We start from the raw sequence: 21,047 nt of genomic DNA on the forward strand, positions 1-21,047 counted from the left end.
TGAAACCCTTTCTGCTCTTGGAGAGATAGTCCCTTACTTTTAAAGAAGATTCAAGGCCACATGTCCAGGCGTTAAGCCAAAAGATATGGTCTGACTGTACGAATGTCTCATCAAATCTTATTTGGTAATGCAAGGACTTGTTTTTCAGTGTATCTTAGTGTCTTGCACGGAGACGCGCGGAGGCGTCTTGAAATTAACCAGCTGTGGACTCATTAAACTCTGGTTCGTCCATTTTGTCTGTGGACTCAATGAACTCAGTTCAGATTTCCTCATGTGCCTTGGGCCCCATTTTGCCTGTGGGTCCATACACCTCACCTTCCACTCATGTAATGTTGAATAAGCTGACTCAGAAGTAAGTTTAACTCTACTCAAGAGCTTTTCCATAATATCTACTGTTCCATACATATCAGGACATATAGTTGAAATAATCTAGTTTGATCTGGGGTTAGAACTGTCCTCAAACCAATTAGGTGAAAATGGCTGTTCTACTCACCCATCTCTCTCTGCTTCCTTCTTCTCAAGGTCTTGAATGACATCCAACAGGACCTTAATGGTGTTCTGGCTCGTCTCCAGGACCCCCTCCAAACTATGGAGCTGGTTCTGCAGGCTACGTATATCATGCAGGGGTCCGTTGGGACTCAAGAGCTTTTCAGTCACCCTCGCTGGGTCCAGTTTACACCTGGCCCCCGACATCAACCCTCCCAGAATTTCCTGGACCTGTCTTAGAGTGTCAGCTTGGGTGGGAGTCAGGGGTCCAGCTACAGGTCGCTCCCCAGACACAGAGCAGCCCCTAGCTCCAGAGCAACCCTGCTGGTTTTGAGGAAGAGTGTGTTGGCTGTTTGGTGTGTTGGGCCTAGCATTGGCTCCTGAGCAGAGCATTTTGTGTAGCACCCCAAGCTGAGCCTGGGCTGAGCTAAGACAGCTGGGCTTAAAACAGGCCTTGGCAGGGGAGGAAGCAGAAGAGTGCCTCTCTCCTTTCATCACAGCGACTGGCGGGGTTTGAGCTCTGTGCTTCAGAGAGCTGGCTCTTTCACAGAGCTTGGGCGAGTTCATACATTTCATATCCTCTTTTTTCTCCTTCTCCCTTTCTTTATCTTTCTCGCTGGCCTTGTTCTCTGCCCTGAGCATGGGTGTTCGGACCGCAGGACCTTGTGGCTCACTTCCCTTTTTCCGTGGTGTGTAGGGTGGAGGTGGTGGGGGAGGAGGTGGGAGTCGAATGCCCCTCTTATCCTGAGCATTGTAGGGGGCCTGAGAGGGGGGTGTGTATGGTGGTGCAGCACGAAATGTGGAAGAGTATAGAGGAACAGCTTTAGTTGGTGTTGGACAATTTTGAGCATTCTGAAGAGTTGACACAAAGGTTTTCACAAGTGGAGGTGGGGAAGTGCAAGATTTTAGTTTTGGGACTGGCGAAGAATAAGGGGATATGCCCGTGTTGACCGAGGAGTTACCTTGCAGAGCTTGACATGGGATGTTACAGTGAGATACAGTTTGTATGACTGTGGCATATGAGGGTGAGGTTGAATTTAAGTGAGGCACATGGGGACCAGCTGGATGTGTGGTTGTGTAGTATGATATGGATGTGCAAGACAGGGCTGTTTGAGTCACAAATGTACAGGGTGTTAGAGTTGTGGAAGGTGTGGCATTCAATGCACCTGATGTTTGCTGATGTGTAATATTTGGGGAAGTGATGAGGTGTTTGGTAGGATCACAAGGAGTTAAAATAGTTGGCGTAGGGTTTGAGCAGGTTAAGGAAGAGCATGGTATTGCGTTTGGCATAGGGGAGGAGCGGTTTTGTGTGGGGCATGTTGGTGCAGTTGAAGTAAGAGTAGAGCAGAGAGTAGCAGTGCTGGGGGTTGTTGGTGGCGACACAACAGTATAATAAGGGATTGGGTTTTGGGTAACAGTAGTTGCAGTGGTGGAGGAAGAAAAGGAATGGGTGTGGGATGGAGAAAGGGTGTTGCTCGGTGGCTTGGAAGGAGAGGAGCAAGGTGGCTTAGTGCAGTCTTCGGGGGGTTGTACCGGTGCACTTGTAGGTGGGGGAGAAGTACAGTAAGGCACAGTCTTAATTTCAGCAGTGGGAGGGTTTTGAATTGCAGGTGGACTGTTAGACTGAATTTGCTCTGAGCTGGGTGATACAGTCAGTGGTGGGGAAGCAAAGGAGCTGCAAGTCTTTGTCTGCGTAGTGCATGGTTCATGATTTGGAGGAGAGTGACAGGGGGAGTCTGTTTGTATTTTAGTGGCGCACTGCTCAGCATCAGGAGGTAGGGTTGGACAAGAGCTGTTGATTTGAACTTGGGTTGTGCATTGTTCGTCACTCAAAGGTGGAGACTGATGTTGATTCTCAGTTTGAATGAGGGTGGTGCAGTACTTTGAATTTGGAGGTGCGAAGGGGCTTTCAGTTTGAACTTGAGTAGTACAGAGTTTGGTATTTGAAGGTGGAGGGGATGGACATGGGCTTTCAGTCTGTGAAGGAGTGGTGCAGTAATTCACTTCCTTTCCAGGATCACTTGTTGTCCTGTTTAGTCGCTTTCTCCTCCTGACCACTGAGGGAGTGCTGCTTCCCTGACGCTTGGGGCCATCTCGGCAGGACATGGATGAGCAGTAACATGGCTCAGTGCTTTGAAGGACAGAAGGTGGGCAGCTGTGTCTTGAAGTTTTTACATTAACAGCTGACTTATTATCTGTCCTTGATGCTTTAGACCTTCGTTCCACCACAGTTCTATCCCCGGTGGCCGGAGGTCTTTTCTGATCTTTGGACCCAGGCAACAACACACGGTTGTGTGTAAGATATTCATCTTGAGAGTCATGTTCGTCATCCCCATCCACACCAACTGAGTCTCCAATGCTGTGGCTACGTGTGTGGGTGGAAGAAAGAGACTGATGTTTTCTGAGGCATGGGGAGGTCTGGATGCCTGTGCTGGTGCTCGTACTGGGTCTGCGTGTCATTGGCAAAGTTAGGGAGTTAGTTTGTGGTGGTGCCCAGCATCGACGTGTGGGACCAGGTGTCAATGGATGAGGTGGAGCCCGGGCTAAAAAAGCTGCAACCTTTTCTATGGTACTGGCCATGTCCCCACGTACAGCCCCAACAACAGAAGTTTGGCCAGGTAGACCCTCAGTAAGCGGCCTGTCAGTCCATGCCTGGGGGAACTTGCTATTGTGTTTGCGAAGAGGATGAGGGCTGTCACAGTCTGTGGCAGGCCTTTGATGACCATTATTTTCACCTGTTCCACTGTTGCCACTGCTGCTGCTGCCATCCTCCAAGTCTTTAAAGCGAACCTGGTGGGTACGGTTGCGGCGCCGCTTGAGGCGACTCTCAATATCTGGAGAGTCTCGATTGAGCAGCACAGAGCGTACAGTCATTGTAACGGGCAGCTTGTCTGCCAAGGTGCTCTTGCCGTTGGTTTGGCCTGTGAGCAAGTGGTTGGGCTCTTTGCTCACCATTTCTCTGGCTTCTCTCCTTCCCCCAACATCCACAAACTCTGCAGGCAGTTTGTAGTTGCAAAAGGCTTGTTTTGTTAGTGCGTCAACAAGGAAAGTGATCTCTCCATTACTATCTGTTCATTACAACAATGAGAGATCTACACAATTGATCGAATGCGTTTCAGTATCATCCCAGAATGGACTGGTTTATAGCTGTCCCTTTATAGGATTGTGTATAGCTGTTATAGCTTATCTGTACATCCTCATTTGCAATAAAGATTGTCCTCAAGAAAGGATAAACTACTTTATCCACAGGTCAAGGTTAAGCAATATCAAGCACAGAAAGTAATTAATGATAACCTCTGCAGAAAAAAATGGATCTCTACCTTTGCTTGTACAAAAATAAAAATATGCAGCTTCAAATATTCTTAAAATGTTCACGTTCGTACTGTTTCATGTCTTCTGAAGTTGTGCAATTTTACCTTCTATTCCCATTTCTATTTAACCTTCCAGGAAGATGAACTCTTAACAAGGCCAGAGACAATAAATGCAAATAAGCAGACAGGCATTCTGTCCATCCTTTGGCTCGTCTACTTGGCAGCTTCTTTTTCTCCACCTGCTTTGTCCCCTGAGCCCTCAGGAGATCGAATGGCCAAGGCATGGGATGGGCTCGAGTGCTTCCCCATAATGGCCTGTCTTTTGGAACTTTTCATTTAGCCTCCACTCTTTCCCTTCGGATTTTTGTCACTTTCTCTCTCTTTCTTTTGTCTGCTCTTCTCTCAGTGGCTCATTCTGTCATGGCTGAAGACGGCGGAAGCTCCTGAAGAGTGAAGAAAACAAAGAGAAATTTAAGGAGTAAGAGACTATAACTATCTCCATATTATTGCATTTCGAATATAACATCATGTCTTGTTCCTTGGGTTAAAGAGGAAGATATAATATAGGCAGCTATTTTGAATTGCATGAGAGCAGGGCAAACACAGTGGGGGAGAAGAATACATCAGTAAAGAAAAAGTAGTGAAGAGCTGAAGGTAGCAAAAGAAAAGCAGCAGAGAAAAATACACTTAAAACAAGTGAAAACGGATTGTAATTAAGGCCTATTCACATTGGCTGAGGGGGATATTTATATTTTATGTCTGTTTGATTTTCCTGTCTTTCATTAGCTATTGTTAAAGAAGCAGCAGCAGCAGAGTTCAGTGTTATTCCAGCTCCTGGGAACACAGTGTGACTGTTATCATATTCTCTGTGTGTGTATGTGTCTTGCAGATTTTTCTTTTCCTCCATGTTTTAACAGTCTGTAGCCCTGTTATCAGTCCTTGATGATCTGCCATGGTGACATCCTCTCTGATTCATCTGGTCACTTTGCGACAGTCTGTCCGCCATGCTGTGGTTGGTTGTATGCTCTCGTCACTCTGATTATGTGGCTTGTTTTTGATATGCATATATCACTTCCACTTCCTGACGGTGGTTCTGGCAATCAGGCATGACGCTGTCATTTGCCTTACAGGATCTATGGATCTGTTCCTTGTTTTCTCCCCATGATAGCCCCTGACACTGACAAGCCTACATGCACTAATTCTGGGTGCGAGTGTGACTGGTCTTACTCTTATCTCCTGTGGGAGGGGTAATTAGTGACTTCTTCACAACTCCCAGGTTATTTAGGGAGAGAGATACTCGAGGGGCTGCCACTTCTATTTACATCCACTGTTTTTCTTTGCTTTCTCTCCTTTCTGCAGCTCTGAAGAGGAGGATCTTTGTCACAACCGTGCCTTTACATCAACCTCTTTAAAAACAGCATTATTAGGATTAATTATAATTACAGCCACAGCAGACAGAGCCTTGAGGGGAAATATCAACCATAATGGATTAAGAAACAAGCCACAGAATTCCTTCTCATTTCACTTTCTTATCACTGCAGTGTATACAGATGAGCTTCTTAACTATGAATCACATAAGAGTCCAAATCACTCTGGGTAATGGTACGTATTTTCTCAGAGGACTGAAATCTGGCACTACAAAGACATATAACAAAAGCTAAGGTTTAACTTCATCTTAAATTTCACCTGCTTCGATCTACACTGCCCACTTGATAGTGATTTTCCTTTCAGTTCTTCCTTGATAAAATCATGCTTCCACTCCTGTTTTTTTCCATTAATATCCCATTTCATTCCGGTCATCAGTCTTCCTAACCATTTCTTGGAAAAAGCGCTCTACTTACAACCTTCACCCAGACAGATTTTCCTGAGTTTCAGCTACACGCTGCAGGACCATTACCTTCACTCATTCTGTGGGGTGTCACCCTGAGCGTGCCTTCTTTCTATCTTTCTTCTCTCCGAACCTATTTTTCCTGTTTCACCCCCGTCATTCACATTTTCCTTTCCCCCTCCACCACCACTAACTCTGCTGCAATCTCTCTCGCTGCTTCCTCTCCACAGTTTCTCCCTCTTGTTCCGCAAACTACCCTCAGATCAAAATTTACGCTGACAGTTTAATGAATCCAGACCTTCTTAATGCTGCATGGGCTCGCTCCTGGGACTGAGGCCAGCACTTTCCCACATGTGACATTTCCATGTTGAGCTTTATTGGCAGAGAAGAGATAAATCACCAGGCAAGAGGACGAAGGTGTGCAACGGCATAATACCAGCAAGGGTCATAATTCTTTGCGGTTATTATCTAAGATTTACTCTAGTCTCCTTGCTTCCTGCCTACGTCTGTTAGAAGATTTTTACTATGAATACAGGCTTCTATCTTCTCTCCTGTATGTGTGGCTTTAGGGCTGTGTGTGTTTGATGGTAATGCTAAGGTCACATCAGATCTTCCTGTTCTAAGCCATGCTGACTCTGAGAAACCTGTCTTATGCATTCAAAATACAAGAAGTGAAGTCTGTGGTTTCGCAGATGTAATAATATTCTGAGCCTGTCCTACAGGGATGTTGAGAATTGCATCCATGGCAATAACACACCTTTGGGTCTCAGTGTGCTGAGAAGGTGGAAGGTGTTGTGGATTGAATTGTTATGTAAAGTCACGTCAGACTGGATTGTCTAGGCATGCCTAAATTTGTCAGACAGGACTGAGATGAGGAGGAGGCAGAAAGAGGAAGAGGAAGGAGAGGAGGTAGACATGCTTGGTTATATTTAGAGATGCTATGAGACACAGCAAGCCGAGAAGGGTGGGAATCTGAATAAGTAAGAGGGAGAGGGCGCAGAGGGAGACAGACTCACAGAGGTAGGGGAACAAGGTGCAAAGCAGGAGGGAACAACCACTAGAAGCAGAGGAAATGTCATGGTTAGGGTTCAGTGAAGTGGTAAATCAGGAGCATCAGTGTGTCAGGGCATTTAAGGGGGAACTGGAGAGGAACTAAGAAAAGCTATATGATCAGTTATTGGCCCTGTGAGCACAAAGAGGGTAAGAGTTATACCTGCGCTCTGTCAGAGAAATTTACAACACAGTCAGCTCTCACAGCTTTTGCAAACGGGCATGAGCCGCTGTGGTGTTTGTGCGCTCTTGTCAAAAGAGATCTCCAATTCACAAATACCTCCTTGGGAGTTGCCTGTAGATGCCTACTTTGTTAGGTAAGCAGTGTGTACAGCACAGCGCCGCAAATGTCTCACACAGGGGGGTGTTTCATTTTGTTTGATACAATAAAACCAGCAAGGACATTAAAAAATGCACACGTAAGCTCTTAAAAGACTTTGTGTGCACAAACATTTCTCTGTAAAACAGATACAGATGCATACATAAGCAATGTTTAAGCAGGAATCAAACATTGCCCAAGATCAAATTGTTATTAAACATCATGGAGTGATAGGCCAATATCTAATTATAGCAACTAAATGCATTATCTTTACTTGTTTTAGAAAGTAAGCTCTTCTCATACCACACAGAAGCAGGAAACACAGCGGTTGATGTAGCAGCATCTCACTGATGACATTTTAATTCTGATGATGCTTAACAGCAAATCAAATTAAACAAACAAAAATAAATCACATTACTTCACTTGTTAATCTGAGTTAATACAGTGCACACAACAATTGTCATTTCTGCCGTATTTCAACACGCAATAGCTGCTGTAGAAGTTCTGTATAAACCACCTATACAAAAGGAGATATTTGTTCAATTAAAGGGAAGATTTGCTCAAATGGTAAACACCCAAGGCTGAACGATGAAGCGTCTGACCTCTTGATTCCAGCTGCATTCATCTCTTGTTTCAGGAATCATTCTTAGTTGTCATCGCAGATATGTAGCTTATCCTCCACAGCTGCACCAACTCATTATTCTGGGACAAGGGAACACAATAAAACTACAACACATTCTTGCTCCCACTCAGCACTTATTTTGCTTGTCTACACACAGGGTAGCGATCTATGCTTTCATGGTATACTGTAGGCTGAGGACTTTTAACAACTAACAAAGTCCACAATTAGAAGTTGTAGAGGGAGTGCATGTGTTGGTGTTGGCAGTTGTTAAGCGTTTGTTTAGAATTTTTCGTTTACAGCCACTGTTTGTTCACGGTTAGCCAGCAAAGCGTTGTGGTTATGTCTCAGAAATAATCATGAGGGCATATTGCCTTCTTCTGCTGCACACTTCTTCTCCATGTTGTGGAAAACTTGTGACCTACCATGACAATGATATCACTAGCCGAAGTGTTTATGGTGATATAGAAGTTAGGGACCGAAATGTAATGCTACTGGGCCCTTGACCCATTCTTCTTCAGAATATATTTATTTTATTGGGCTTCGTGCTTGTGCTTGATCAAGTGCAACTGACACCTCAAAAAATAAAGATAAAACTTAATCAAAGGCATTTTCAACACGTCAGTTGTGGGTTATTGGTTTGGTTAGCTATAACATAAACAATATGTCTGTGTTTTATTTACAAAATTGCCTCTGTTTACCCCTAGTGGCATACAACAGATATCGCTCTCTCGTGCTGGTTAGTTCTATCGCTTCTATCGTGATAAGCGTGCTAATTCCTTTCCACCTCCCAATTTTTTTAAATCTATGTAAACAGATAATGAAAAGAGATGGAATTTAGAGGTCTGGAAAGAGCTTAAAAGGTTCATATATCAAGACCTGGACAGGTTGTTGCACTTGCAAAGTAAAAAAAAAAATTATGATAATAAGAACTTATTCTTGTGCCATCAACGTCAGATAACTTTTTATAGAACTCTAATGTTTTTGCTCTCATTTGAATTTTGTACAGTATGTTAGTTTAAACTCTTGTTGTTTGAAAAGTGTTTAAAACATGAATTAGCTGTCTTGTTAGTGAAGAGGACATTGTGGCCACCACATTTGTTCCAGTGTCCTTCAAGGAGGGAGTGTGAGTGCCAGAAATAATTTGTTCCATCTGTCCTGTTTTGACCAAAATCCTCCCAATATTAAATCCTTAAATGTAGGCCAGTGGATTGTGATCAGCATACTAAAGCAACTGCGAGCAAATCTGAGGACGTTTGGTTGCTAAATAAAGCCAACGTAAAGTGTATTTCTTTCCAACGCTCATTTTCAGCCAAACTGTCTTGTTTCACTAGCTGGTTAACTTATTTATGCCCTTCCTTTTGCATTGATCTTTTCGATATATTGCCACAGGTTTCAGACAAGTTAGAAATTCCGAAGGTCTCTCTGTGTGAATTCTCAGCAGCAGAATAGAACAGGTGGTTGAACTGACATGTCCACTGCACAGCAGGATGCTTCATGAACAGCGCAGTCCACTCCCTGGGGGTTATTCTTTCAACAGCGCAGCAGCGTCCCTGTCCTCATCAATGTCCCAAGAGTATATCATACTGTGTTACCTATAAAGCCAAGTTGCTGTCGGCCCAGCACCTGACCGGCAGACAGATGGGCTCTTAGAGTGTGGAAAGAAAAAAGAATGAAAGTAATAGAATAAGAGATGGGTACTTTAACTGCTGTTAGGTAAAAGGGAGAAAATTAAGTGGAGATAGACAGCAGATTTATAAGCAATGTGTGCTGACTATAGAGATAGCTGACAATTTAAAATATACGCCGATGAGATAAGATGAGAAGAAAGATACAGCGATATAGAGTGGGAGTGAGAGAGAAAGAGAGGAAAGACTTGTGTGGCGACAGATATTGTTCCTTCACAAAGCAAAGGCGTGTGTGTGCAAATGTGTACCTGGCTGTGGTGATTCCATATATGTGTATGTGTGCATGCGTGCAGTGTTCTTGTGCAACTACACTTAAGTCAAGTGTGTGACCAACAGAGAAACATGAATTGAAGCACAAATTGTAATAAGCTATATTGCGTTATCATAATCTTAAAGAGTGTTAAGTTTATGGAAATACGTTGATGATTTCACACATGACTTGGGCGTAATCTGCAAAATGATACGCTTATGTAGCCTGAACAGCATGCATTGGACTTTTCTTAAACACACACACAGATGCATACAAATGGAATTCCCTCCATCAGTACCTCCTCCTTCAACTTTCTGTGTACACCCACCACCCAACATGCACACACTTACACACAAACACACACACACACACACAGTCGGAATCATGAAAAATTTTGCATTGAAAGCACGCTGCTGGAATCTGCAAAGCTATATCACTCACAGAGCAATCTAAGCTCCTCACTCTTTAAAGCTTCCCATAAAGCTGCACATACTCAGAAAATAACTCCCACACCTGCAGTAAAGCAAATCCCAGCATCCAAACACATGCACGCACATTCCATTTCCACTACATTTCACACACACAACCCAGTAAAGGCGCACTGTGTGAGCTCTTGAACACACCCCCATTGTCAGCATAGATAAGTGCATACACACTTACCTGCCATACACATGAACAAAATGAAAGCATGCACGTGTGCACACGCATGCGAGGACGCACTCTATGCTGCCTTTGTTTTCTTTGTAGAATTTAGAGGAATGCAAAGAAACAAAACAATACAGTAAGTATGGTACCACACAAAATGAAAAAAAGATACTTCTGTGTTGTTTTTAAATCTGTCCTCATCTGTGTTGTTTGTCACTTCACTATCTCTATGGTGATGCTGAGAGAAGGCTGCTGGGGAGATTGCTGTACTATCTTCCATCAGGACACAGAACTGAGTCACACATACCACATCTCTTTCTTCCTGTTGCCCTCTGTGCCGTCTCCTTCTCCCACAAGCGCTCGCTCCGCTTCTCTGCTATTCCTTCACGTTGCTTCCTCCCAGTTTTCCATCCCTAATGTTTGCCTTTATCCCCACCTTTCTGTCACTGCTGCTCGGAGAGCTTCACACCATTTCCTTTTCCTGAGTCCATCTGCTCCTCTCCTCTCCAACTCTTTTCTCCTCCGGTTGTGTCTTCTTCTATCTCACCCTCCTCTTCTCCCATAGATTCATGCCTTTCACGTGGGAACCTTTTTCTTCATCCCTCACAGCTCGGCGCTTTGCTGTGCCTACCTAGTTGTCTGTGCGTTTGTGCTGTGAGTGGATGTGAAAGGACAGGAGGGGGAGCAAGAAGACAAGAGTGAGCAAACAAGCAGTTATCCTCTCAGATGCTTCTCTCAGTTCTCCCTGCCTTGTTTCTTTCTCCTCTCTCCCGCTTTCTCTCTGCGTCTCTCCATCATGACCTCCTCTCCCCGTCGCCATGCAAGCCCCTGTATCCTTGTAAGCAAAAGGGAGGGAGTGAGGGGGGAAGGACTGTTGGACAGAGAGTATAGGAGGCAGAGGGAGGTGGAGCTATGTGAGTCGGTCTAATTAAAAAGCAGAGTATGTACAGCTGCAGAGAGTGAAGAAGGAGGCAGGGAGAGGAGGAGAGAGGGGAGTTAAGTGATCCAGGGAGCATCACCAAGGGACATGAAGGGAAGGGTGATGGAAGTGAGGTACATTGAGGTGGTTAGAGGGGATTGTGGTGGAGAGCAGCTAGTAGTGTGAGGTGGTGAGAAGGGAAGAGCTGACAGGACACCAAGGTCAGCTGGAGAGAAGTACAGAAAGGTCAGGCTTGGAGAGTGGGAGGAGGATGGATAGAGAAGGAAGGAGGAGGAGATGGAAACAGACAGGTAGAATCGCTCTACAGATATGTCCCATATGAGCGCGGGCAGAGCTGGAGAACCGTGACCGGCAGGATAATAGAGACACATGGACAATGGCCCTCTGAAGCAGAGGCAGATCCTTAGTCATCGAAGGTTAAGCCGCTCCACAGTTTTCAGGCCTCTCTGGATTAAAATGCGTAAGTGTTGTGCATACAAATTAATGGACAAAACACCAACACGTATTAAATTAATCACATATCACTGCTTGGTTTCTCTCCTGTTTGGGGTTTATTATTTGACTTTTTTTGCAATATTGTACATCGACCCCATTATCACTATACTGCCTGTTGTCACCCAAGGCTATAAGTAGGTAGCAAGAACGACTCTGCACAGCAGATATCGAGAGATAAAACTACACCTGCAAGGCTGAGACATCTCATGCCATTTTATCAGCTCTGATCAGTTGTTTCACCGTATCCCATCACTCTCTATCAGATTTACATTAACATTAAAATGAATTGAGTTTTTTTCATTTCATCTCTCTCGTGATTCTACTTTTACTCTCTCAGAGCCAATTTCTAGGAAATGAAAAGAGTTCAAACACAATTTCATGGAAGTAGCACAATTACTTACAATGAATTTAGAGCAGGAGCTTAATCGACAGGCCATCCAGTGCGGCACTGATGCATAATGGGATATAATGATCTGTAGCGCAGGGTGACAGATCTGAAGAAGAACTTTAGATTTTTTGTTTCCTGTTCTGTAGTTTTTTTTTCCTTTACGGTATATTTACATGCAACATTCAAAACTCAAATATATGCAAATCTTCATACTGATTGGTTAGGTTTAGTTACATGTCTTCTGAAAGTTTGTTACCAAATAGTTTACAGCTTGTGATGCTCACACTCAGGAATTAGTTTGTGCTTTATCAGCATGCTAATATGCTCAAATAGACCATTCAAACAGGATATAACATTTTGATAAATGCCATTTTAGGCAATTACAATTTAAATTGAAATAAACATTCATTTACCTATGTAACTCTGCCAACTTATTTTAGAATACTTTATTAATTTGAAGATTTATTTCATAACATTTTTTAGTACTGATTCATTTTCTTATGTTCATGTTTCAATTGCTTATCGTGTGAGTTGGTGTCAATGTGCCACTTTGAATTGGGAAATCTGACTCCATATGGACTGGTGTTATAATTCACTTTCATGCTGTTCATTTTCCACAAAAGCCAAATATGGTTCACATACTGGGGCTCTCTCCATCACTGAATTAGGCAGGGAGGAAAACTTGTATTAAAGTGACGTTGCTGTTTTACTAGAGTGACAAAGCCATTCATGTTTTTTCTTTGCTAACATTAGCATATGATCTTTTTTTATTATTTATGTTAACATGCAGGATGATACACGATGAACGGGATAAGCCATCGACACAATGATTTAGCATTGAGACAGCAAAGATTTTGTACTCAGTCCTTTGAGACAGATACTTTGTCTACAAAAATCTTAATCTGCAGAGTAGCTAATATAGGTAATAAAACCTATATTAGTTACAAAAAACATTTGTGGACCTAACAAAGGTTTAACATGAAACAGTGCTGTATAAAACCTGGAACCCCTTGTAGGTTTGTAAAAGATATTAATATAAAACCATTTTATGTAGTGGATTTACTCTTTAGTTTGTCCAAATACTGACACTGAGGATTAGACCCCAGGATCCGCACCTTCAGCTGGACTGAAGCAGGGTGACATATGGGCTGAAGGGGGTGTTCAGGGTCATTTGCTGCAGAGAGAGCTTTGCTTTGCATGACTGCTGCAACTTTGATGTCATTGAGAGTTGAAAGACCAGTGATGTTTGACTTAGCGCGTCTGTGGCTGTTGGAGACCGTCAGCTCGGTGAAATGGCAGATGGAGCAGTGGAGGATAATTAGAGGAGGACAGACTCCATGAGCCGTCTTTACAGGCGGAGTAGCCTGCTGGGTAACAGAGAGGACCTTGAGTTTACAGACAACAAAGAGTGTGGTGTTTTTAGTAGATTGCCCATTATATTGTGACAATGTTTGAAGCTCTCTGTCATCTCCATTGTGGATTGTAGTGGACTGGTGTAAGGCTCAAGCCAATTTGACTGACGCAAAAATAACTTCCAGCCACAGACACAGTGACTGTGCAGTGAAATGAAACTGGAACAATAATGTTGGTTGATCACAGCAGACTTGTGCAGTTAATGTTAGCAGCATTCACCTCTACGGAGTTATAGGATACCAAAAGAAAACCAAAGTGGATATTATCAAGACAAATAACAAAATCATTTGAAATATTTTTACTTTTAAAGCCAGTTGACTGACAGCAAGGCCCTTAGGAGGAAAGGGGTAAGCAATGTGGTGAAAAGTCAAGAAATATAAGGATATAAATAACATTAAATACAATGACTGATTAAATAAAGAAAAAATAGAATCACTGTAAATGTGGACTGCCATGAAAATGATGAACCCTGACTTTAAGGATCTCCTGACTTTTACCACATCGTCAGGTTGACGTATAGTTTTAATGAGAAAATCTCAGGATCAGGCTCCTCTCAGAACTATTTGTAATCATTTGTGTGACCTTCTTACTTTTTTAATCTAAAGCCGCAATAATGTCATAATTCTAATGGGTTCATCATTTGTTTTATGATAAGCACCAAAGTGTTTAACTACAGCCTCGTATAGCTGATATCCTGGTTATGAATTGTCAGTTTTGTCTTTGCGTGTCAGTAAGGTGTGTATCACTACTTTGTTTCTCCTTGACCCTGTGCCTTTTTCTTCCCATGCTTTCATGTTTTGTGCAGAGACAATGAGCTATAATTAATATGTTTCAAACTATTCCAAAGCCTCCCTGCAAACGTTCAATCACATCTTGTTCTACCAGTGCCTCCACAATCGCCTAAAAAGAACACTGAATCTTTCCCTTGACTCTCATTAGTCAGCTTTTTGTGTCTGCCTGGCAACAAAAAAAAAAGAGAATTTTAAGCAGATCCTATAATATATACTCAGATCAAGTCATCAATCACAGCCTAATACAAGGTTACAGGCTTGGAGGACAGGTCTAATGTTTAGATCTAACTGTGGCCATTACCTGAAAAGGTTTTATTATTCTGCAATCTCAGTTTTAGGCATGATGGATGAACATGGCAAGGAAGTCATTTGCCAGACTTGGTAACAGCTGACATCTCCCTCTTTGATCCAAGCCTGCCCTGGACATTGTCAAAGATCTTAAGATCCTTTGATGGATGAGGGGACTTTTCCTGCTTTGTTTCTAGGACGAATAATGACTTTCAGTGTCTGTCCTTTCGTCTTGAAGCAAGGCTGGAGGTCAGAAGAGAAAAACTGCTTGGCAACATAATAAATGGGTGAGAAGATGTACGGCGAAAATAGAAAGGTTTCTGCCTGCTGTATCAGAGGGCACTAACAATACATTGCAAAATTCTTAGTTCTTTCCCCTCTTGTCTGCTCCCAATCAGTCTTTTGAAAGAGATCTACAAAATAGTCTAGAGGCTGTAAACCAGCTGTACTTCAATCAGTTTGGATACGCACAGCATGAGGACGTTCTAGGTTTTTAATGTTGGAGAATAAAATTGCCCCAGGACATGATGCTTTTTTTGTATGTTTTTCCACCAGGTGGTGATGTTGTTCATAAAGTCTGGGGCAATGTTGCATTGCATTTCTTTTTCCAAAGGATTCAGGACAAAATAAAAAATAAAAAATTCTCTCAAATGCTGTTTACTTGTATGACCCTGAAGGGTTGTGTGTTTACTGAGCTGTTCATTATGAGCAAGTTTCAAAGCAAAAGGGTAAACACATTGATTTTAATGAGCACTCTTTTTGCAGGAGAATGGTGTGTGTTTTGAGCATCCTTCTGTTTTATGTCTCTCTTTGTTCTTGGCTACGTGAGTGAAATCCAGCATCGAGTCTGTGCACTGCTGATGTTACCAATGCCAAGCTTCTTCAAGAAATGTGATAAAAATAGATAAATCAGTGGCCACAGGGCCTATTGGATACAGACAACACATTCTTGAACTAATTCATTAAAGTTAGCTTGAATAAAAAACAGAATTCTCACAAGCTTCAGCTACATGACGCTGATGATGATACAGTGTTGACGAAGCAACCATGAACATTCTGATCTGCTTTGGTTCATTTCATTTGATGATTTTAAGGCACACATCAAACAGTATTCTCCAGCCTGAACTGCTCGCCAAAAATTAAAGGGGGGATTTTTTTTTTTTAAGAATTAACAAAAATCATATTCTGAACCTATGAAGCCATATTTGTATCATTATGGCTCTGCTGTCATTTGTATAAAAAGTTAAAGTGAAGTGATTTTTTTAGGATAAGTCATTAATTTAAGAGTTTCTACATTTTTTTTTTTACTTTTAATTTATTTTATACAAATTAAAAGCAGCTAAATTAGTGCCATCTTCTATTCTGTTGGACTTATACGGACTCATCTTTAAAAAAGACTATTCCCATCAGGAGAAATATAAAGGAGATAAGGAGAGATCGAATGAAATGTTGACACAAACGTATTAATGTACAATAACTAGAAAAGTTTGGAGTACAGATAATCGGAAAAAAGGTGGCAAGGCAGAACATGATATGACAGGAAAGGCCCAGAGTCTAGACGCTGGTGGTGGGCTTGAGGCTCTATCTTGAGCAAGTGGAGAAGGTGGTGTTAGAAAGGAGGTGGGATGTGCATCACACGGTCTAGAAGGAAAATTACAGCAGATGTGAGATTTCAAAAGGACTGAAAAGAGACTGAGTGGCTGGGTGAGAAAGGAAACAGGAAGACCACCGGACCAAAGCAGTGACATCATGATTAATTTGGAAGGTTTGACAACGTGGCAGAAAAGGGAGTGGCAGGAGTGGCAAGAAAGAGTGAACATAATGGATCAGATATCCGTTACTGAACTAATACTAAAGCTTTATTTACAATGACTCTTTCCAATCGTAGCATAATGTGCCCAGACTTTGTTAGTAGAATGACTCAAACATCATAACAGAGCCCCCAGATCTTTATAGAAGTCGAACATTTGGATTTTTTTCTTCACTCTGTGATAGAATGTTTTTTTTGGGGGAGAAGCCAGCCCCAATTGATGCTACGTGACCTTTGAAGGGTCGGTCTTGAGATAAATAGTACTAAGAGGTTTAGAGAAAAACTTATGACATGTCAAGGTGCCACCAGGATGTCTGGACTCTCCTTGTAGAAATCATATGAGGAAGATAACATCTAAGACAGACATGTTGTTTTGTACGTACCTTAGGGTATAAATAGGACACGGTGTACACAGTATTAAAGAAAATTCTCCACTAAAGACTCTTGCCTCCAGTCTCATTGATTCCAGCCTCAACTGCAGACTTTTAGTATCACAAAGTGGGTTCACTTTCTTAAAGGGGTGTATCACCATAGGAACGTTTGCTGGAAGCCTAACCTGCTCCTGAGTGGAGATCAATACATCTATACACCAAAACTATGTTGCCACAAGAAAATATTCCAGGGGGATATGGAGGCTGCCCAACAGCATGTTGGATAGAGAGTTTCTTTTATGGTCGCAAACAACAACAAAAAAAACACAGTAAATGTTTCTTGCTTTTATGCGATTTTACAGTTATGAGAATGGCACTCTGGACCTTTTGGAGGTCAACAAGATATCTGGAAGAATATGAAAACCTTCTGAAAGTTCAGCTCCTGCCATTGTTAGAAAGGCATATCAAAAGATTTTTTTTTCATTTTACTCTGAGAAAACTTCAGGGAGATTTAACAGACTCGGGAGTGGTGGTGCATTGGCTAAAATATCACTGAAAAATTGTTATCTTTAGGAAATATGTTAACATTTTTTCAGTTCACTAATCACAGGAACGTACAGTAACTTCACTCACATTCATTCAAAATTTGAAGGCCTTGAAGACCAACTGAAGTGTCAGAGAACAAACAATATTTCATTCAGCTTTGGAAAGATCTCAATGCTTAAAATGTTTGCACAAAAATAAAGTCTTAAAGATTGCATATAACCAGCTGTTAGACAGCATAAAATGCATGTGCATCTGGGGCAAAAGTTCACATGACTATCCCTCATGCAATATCATTATTAAGATGTCTGTGTTACGTTTCGTGGATGCGAGGCGTGGAAGGACACGAATGCGGACTTCAAAAACAAGACTTGATTTATTTTCAAAAAGAGAACAAGGTTAACATAAAACGCGGCTGAGCCGGATGACAAAATCTAAACTATGACAACAAAACATGACTAAGACTAAACAAAACAAAGAACATGGCTTGGCAATTCATGAAAATACTTAACTTGGCTTGGCGTGGCGTGGCGTCAAGGATGAATGGTGAAGGTGCAAGGATCTCACCCAGACTGTGAGAAAACAGGGAGTCTAAATACTGTGGGGACAGATAAGAGAATGAGTGCAGCTGATGAGAACTTACAGGTGAAGTGAATGAACTAATGACCTGAACATGGGGACTGAGGAAAGAGAAACTGTGGGGAATACAATGGCAAAACTAAAACTAAACATGAGCGAGAAAACTAAAGAGTAAACAGGAACTAAACACCAAAGCATGAGTAATTAAAACATGATAAAACACAAAACTAAGAACTAAAAACATGGCGCAAAACCCCATGTTCGTGACAGTCTGACCGATCCCAAATTAGTTTTTCTGCACATAACCCAAACATGCAATCAAAGTGATATAAAAAGACAATCTACAGCCAGAGGGAGAACATGTAGTCCTTCACCAGATGGTCTGACCCCTAAAGAACCCTGATCTCAACATAATGAAATCAGACTAGAACAAAGGGAAAGAACACACTGAGACTGCCTAAATCCATGGAACAACTGTAAAATCTACTGTGGCACAGTCATGTGACCTTACTGTCCATTCACCGCTCTCATGCCAGGAGAGACTTTATCAGCCGCTCATTGTTTTTGTGATGCAATGAGCTGCTGCAGATGACAATCTGTGCCCAAGAATGGGTAAGATCTAGCCATCTGTATAAACACTTTACTCCAGTTTGCCAGATTAGCCTATGTTTGACCAGAGTGGATGGCCTAGACAGGAAAATTTTAACTTTTTTTTAGTTTAGTTTAAACATTTCAAAGTAAAAATTTCTTCATCTGAAATTTGACTAATAAGAATGTCTTAAATACATAGTTATCTGCAACATTTAGTGTACATACCCAAATAATTGAGAGGGTAACATAAATATTTGGGTAATCCTATTTAAACTAGTCCAAGATTTCTTGCACTCAAGCAGCAGTAAATTCATAAGGTTTGTTAACTGACCTTTGAAGATCAATCATTTCCCTGTAAACATGCTATATTTCGTACTGTGACTTCCTTTCCAAATGTTATGGGAGCTGTGTAAAATTAAGAAAATCGTTTGAATGCCATAACTGAAAACAAAACAAAAACAACATTCAGGAATTCATCCATTTTCTATACACACTTAATCTAACTCAGGGTCGCCAGGGGGCTGGTTATCCTAGGGTTAATTTAAAGTCACCAATTAACCTAACATGCATGTTTTGGTATGGTGGCAGGAAGCAGGAGTACTTGGAGAGAACCCACGCTTACACGGGGAGAATATACACATTCTGAAATGCTAACACACAAATATTTTTTACTGTTCTTTTAATATTAGTTTTTTATTATTAGTTTTTTCTTTCAAAAAAACACAAAAGGCAGTCAGAAAATTCTAGCGTCTTCTCTGAATCTGAGGTCATTTAAAATGGACTGAAGAATATATAGTGGTTTTGGAGCAACTTGCGGCCATCCAGATTGTCTTTTTCAGGGAAGGTCTTTCAGTAAAACAATACCAGACCACATCAGTCAAGAACAACAATCAGTTTGAGGAGAAAGGGTGGCACTGACAAGTATCTGAATCATAAAAAACAAAAACCAGAGAGTGTAAATATACAGAGGGAGGTGATGTCAAACACAATGCCGGGTGTATGACAATCACTAAACTAAAATCAGGTGAGCAACACTGACAGAAGCCAAATTTAAACCAAATGCACAAGAGAATAAAGTAAAGCTAAGGTGCAGAATTTTAGAATTTTTTCAGGTTAACACTGAAATAAAGAAACAAAGAACCTAAAACAAATAAATCAAGACAGTTGAACAGCTGTAATATTACTGAAAGCAAGAAAGTGTAAACATTTTATTTAGGAAACTACAGCAATTACTCCCCTCAGTTCCCTTGATTGCTTATAGAGTTCTGCTAAAAGAAACAGTGATAAAACACAGAGGCAAACAATTCCCTGCCTCAACTCGTTATAAATGTGTTGCAAGCATCACATTTATTATGAACATAGGGAGGCTAAGGGAAGTTATGAATTTCAGGATGATGTGTCAGATGAAATTTTGGTACCCCAGTGAAACTCAAGCCCATTCGTCTTATATACTGGATCAAGTTTAACAAAAATTAAACTGGAAATCGACCCTTTACATGATATATGCAAACAGACCCATGCCTCTTGAATCAGATATTTTGACTTTGTGCCTTTTGGAAGTGACTCTTTGATTCTCTGAAGTCCAACAGGCTTACAGTTACAGCAATCCATGGCTTCTAACCTGAAAATACTTATTTTCTCTAACTCTTTCTCTAAATATGCTAAGATAAGATAAGATAAACCTTTATTGCCCCAAAGGGAATTTGTCTTGTACTTGGAAGCAACATACAGTTTAGCACAAACAGCACATACAGAAAACACACAAGACGTACATATGCAGACAAGACAGAATAACAGACTAAGAAATAAATATACAAAGAGCAAGAATTGGGCATTTCAGGTGCCTAGTACATATCTTCGGGTGGCTCTCTACTTGAATTTTAGCCTGTTAAGCAACTGAATGCTCCTGGGCACAAAAGATGTCAGTGCTCTATTTGTTTTCACCTTAGGCATTCTATAACGAAGACCAGAGGGGAGAAGGGAGTACTCAATGCTCCAGCCTTCTTCATCCTGATTGCAAAACCAACTAATTCTCCAAGGTTGGAAATGTACTAAACTCATACTCCTTTAACAAGTTAATAAGTTGTATTGCACCTCAAAAAATAACGTACCCATTCATCTCACTATTCTCTTCCCTTAAAACCAACTAATTCAACCCTCTAACTCCCCATATCTGAATCCCTTATCTACGATATCATAGAGTATCATTTGTGAATTTGAATCAACCCCAGCTAATTTAACTGTGTTTACTTAATTTCAGATGTATGTCGTTTTGCTGATCATGCATATTTTAGTTGTTGCTATCAGGGGAGCAGGGTGGGCAGATTTTTCTATTTTTGTTGAATCAGCCCACCCAGCAAAGGATAAATGCCCTGTGTTATAAACAGGGACATTTAGAGAGCACTTTGCCATTTATAGTTAACCTAAAAGCAGGCTTGTGGAATTTGCACATTGTCACATATCTTTAGTTGCTGGACATCATGGAGTAAGCATCAGTGTGACGTTAGTGCCCTAAATCTAATGCATGAACTTAACCAATTCATATGATAAATGCAAAAAGTACGAGCCAGCGAGAGGTAAAAGCTTTCTGCCTTGTGAGGAAAATAAAAACTAACTTGCAGCCCCTGATTGAATATGACTCA

At 41.5% G+C, this 21,047-nt stretch overlaps 1 protein-coding gene across 3 annotated transcripts in view; it reads right to left on the bottom strand.

Moving 5' to 3' along the window:
* The window catches only part of LOC142373141 (uncharacterized), a 40,926-nt gene extending 29,895 nt beyond the window's left edge, over nt 1-11,031 (bottom strand). For 2 of the 3 annotated variants that reach the window (XM_075456228.1, XM_075456226.1), the window contains exons 1-2: nt 10,504-11,031; nt 494-4,240 (exon numbers count right to left, since the gene is read on the bottom strand). In XM_075456228.1, coding sequence (XP_075312343.1) covers nt 494-3,441 — 2,948 coding nt within the window. In that variant the 5' untranslated portion in view covers nt 3,442-4,240; nt 10,504-11,031. Of the gene's footprint in view, nt 1-493; nt 4,241-7,596; nt 7,697-10,503 lie in introns of all 3 variants that reach the window. The other variant, XM_075456227.1, reaches the window with a different exon arrangement.
* Between the last annotated feature and the right edge of the window lie 10,016 nt (nt 11,032-21,047).

The sequence above is a fragment of the Odontesthes bonariensis genome, chromosome 22 (assembly GCF_027942865.1).
Source record: "Odontesthes bonariensis isolate fOdoBon6 chromosome 22, fOdoBon6.hap1, whole genome shotgun sequence".
Taxonomy (NCBI): domain Eukaryota; kingdom Metazoa; phylum Chordata; class Actinopteri; order Atheriniformes; family Atherinopsidae; genus Odontesthes; species Odontesthes bonariensis.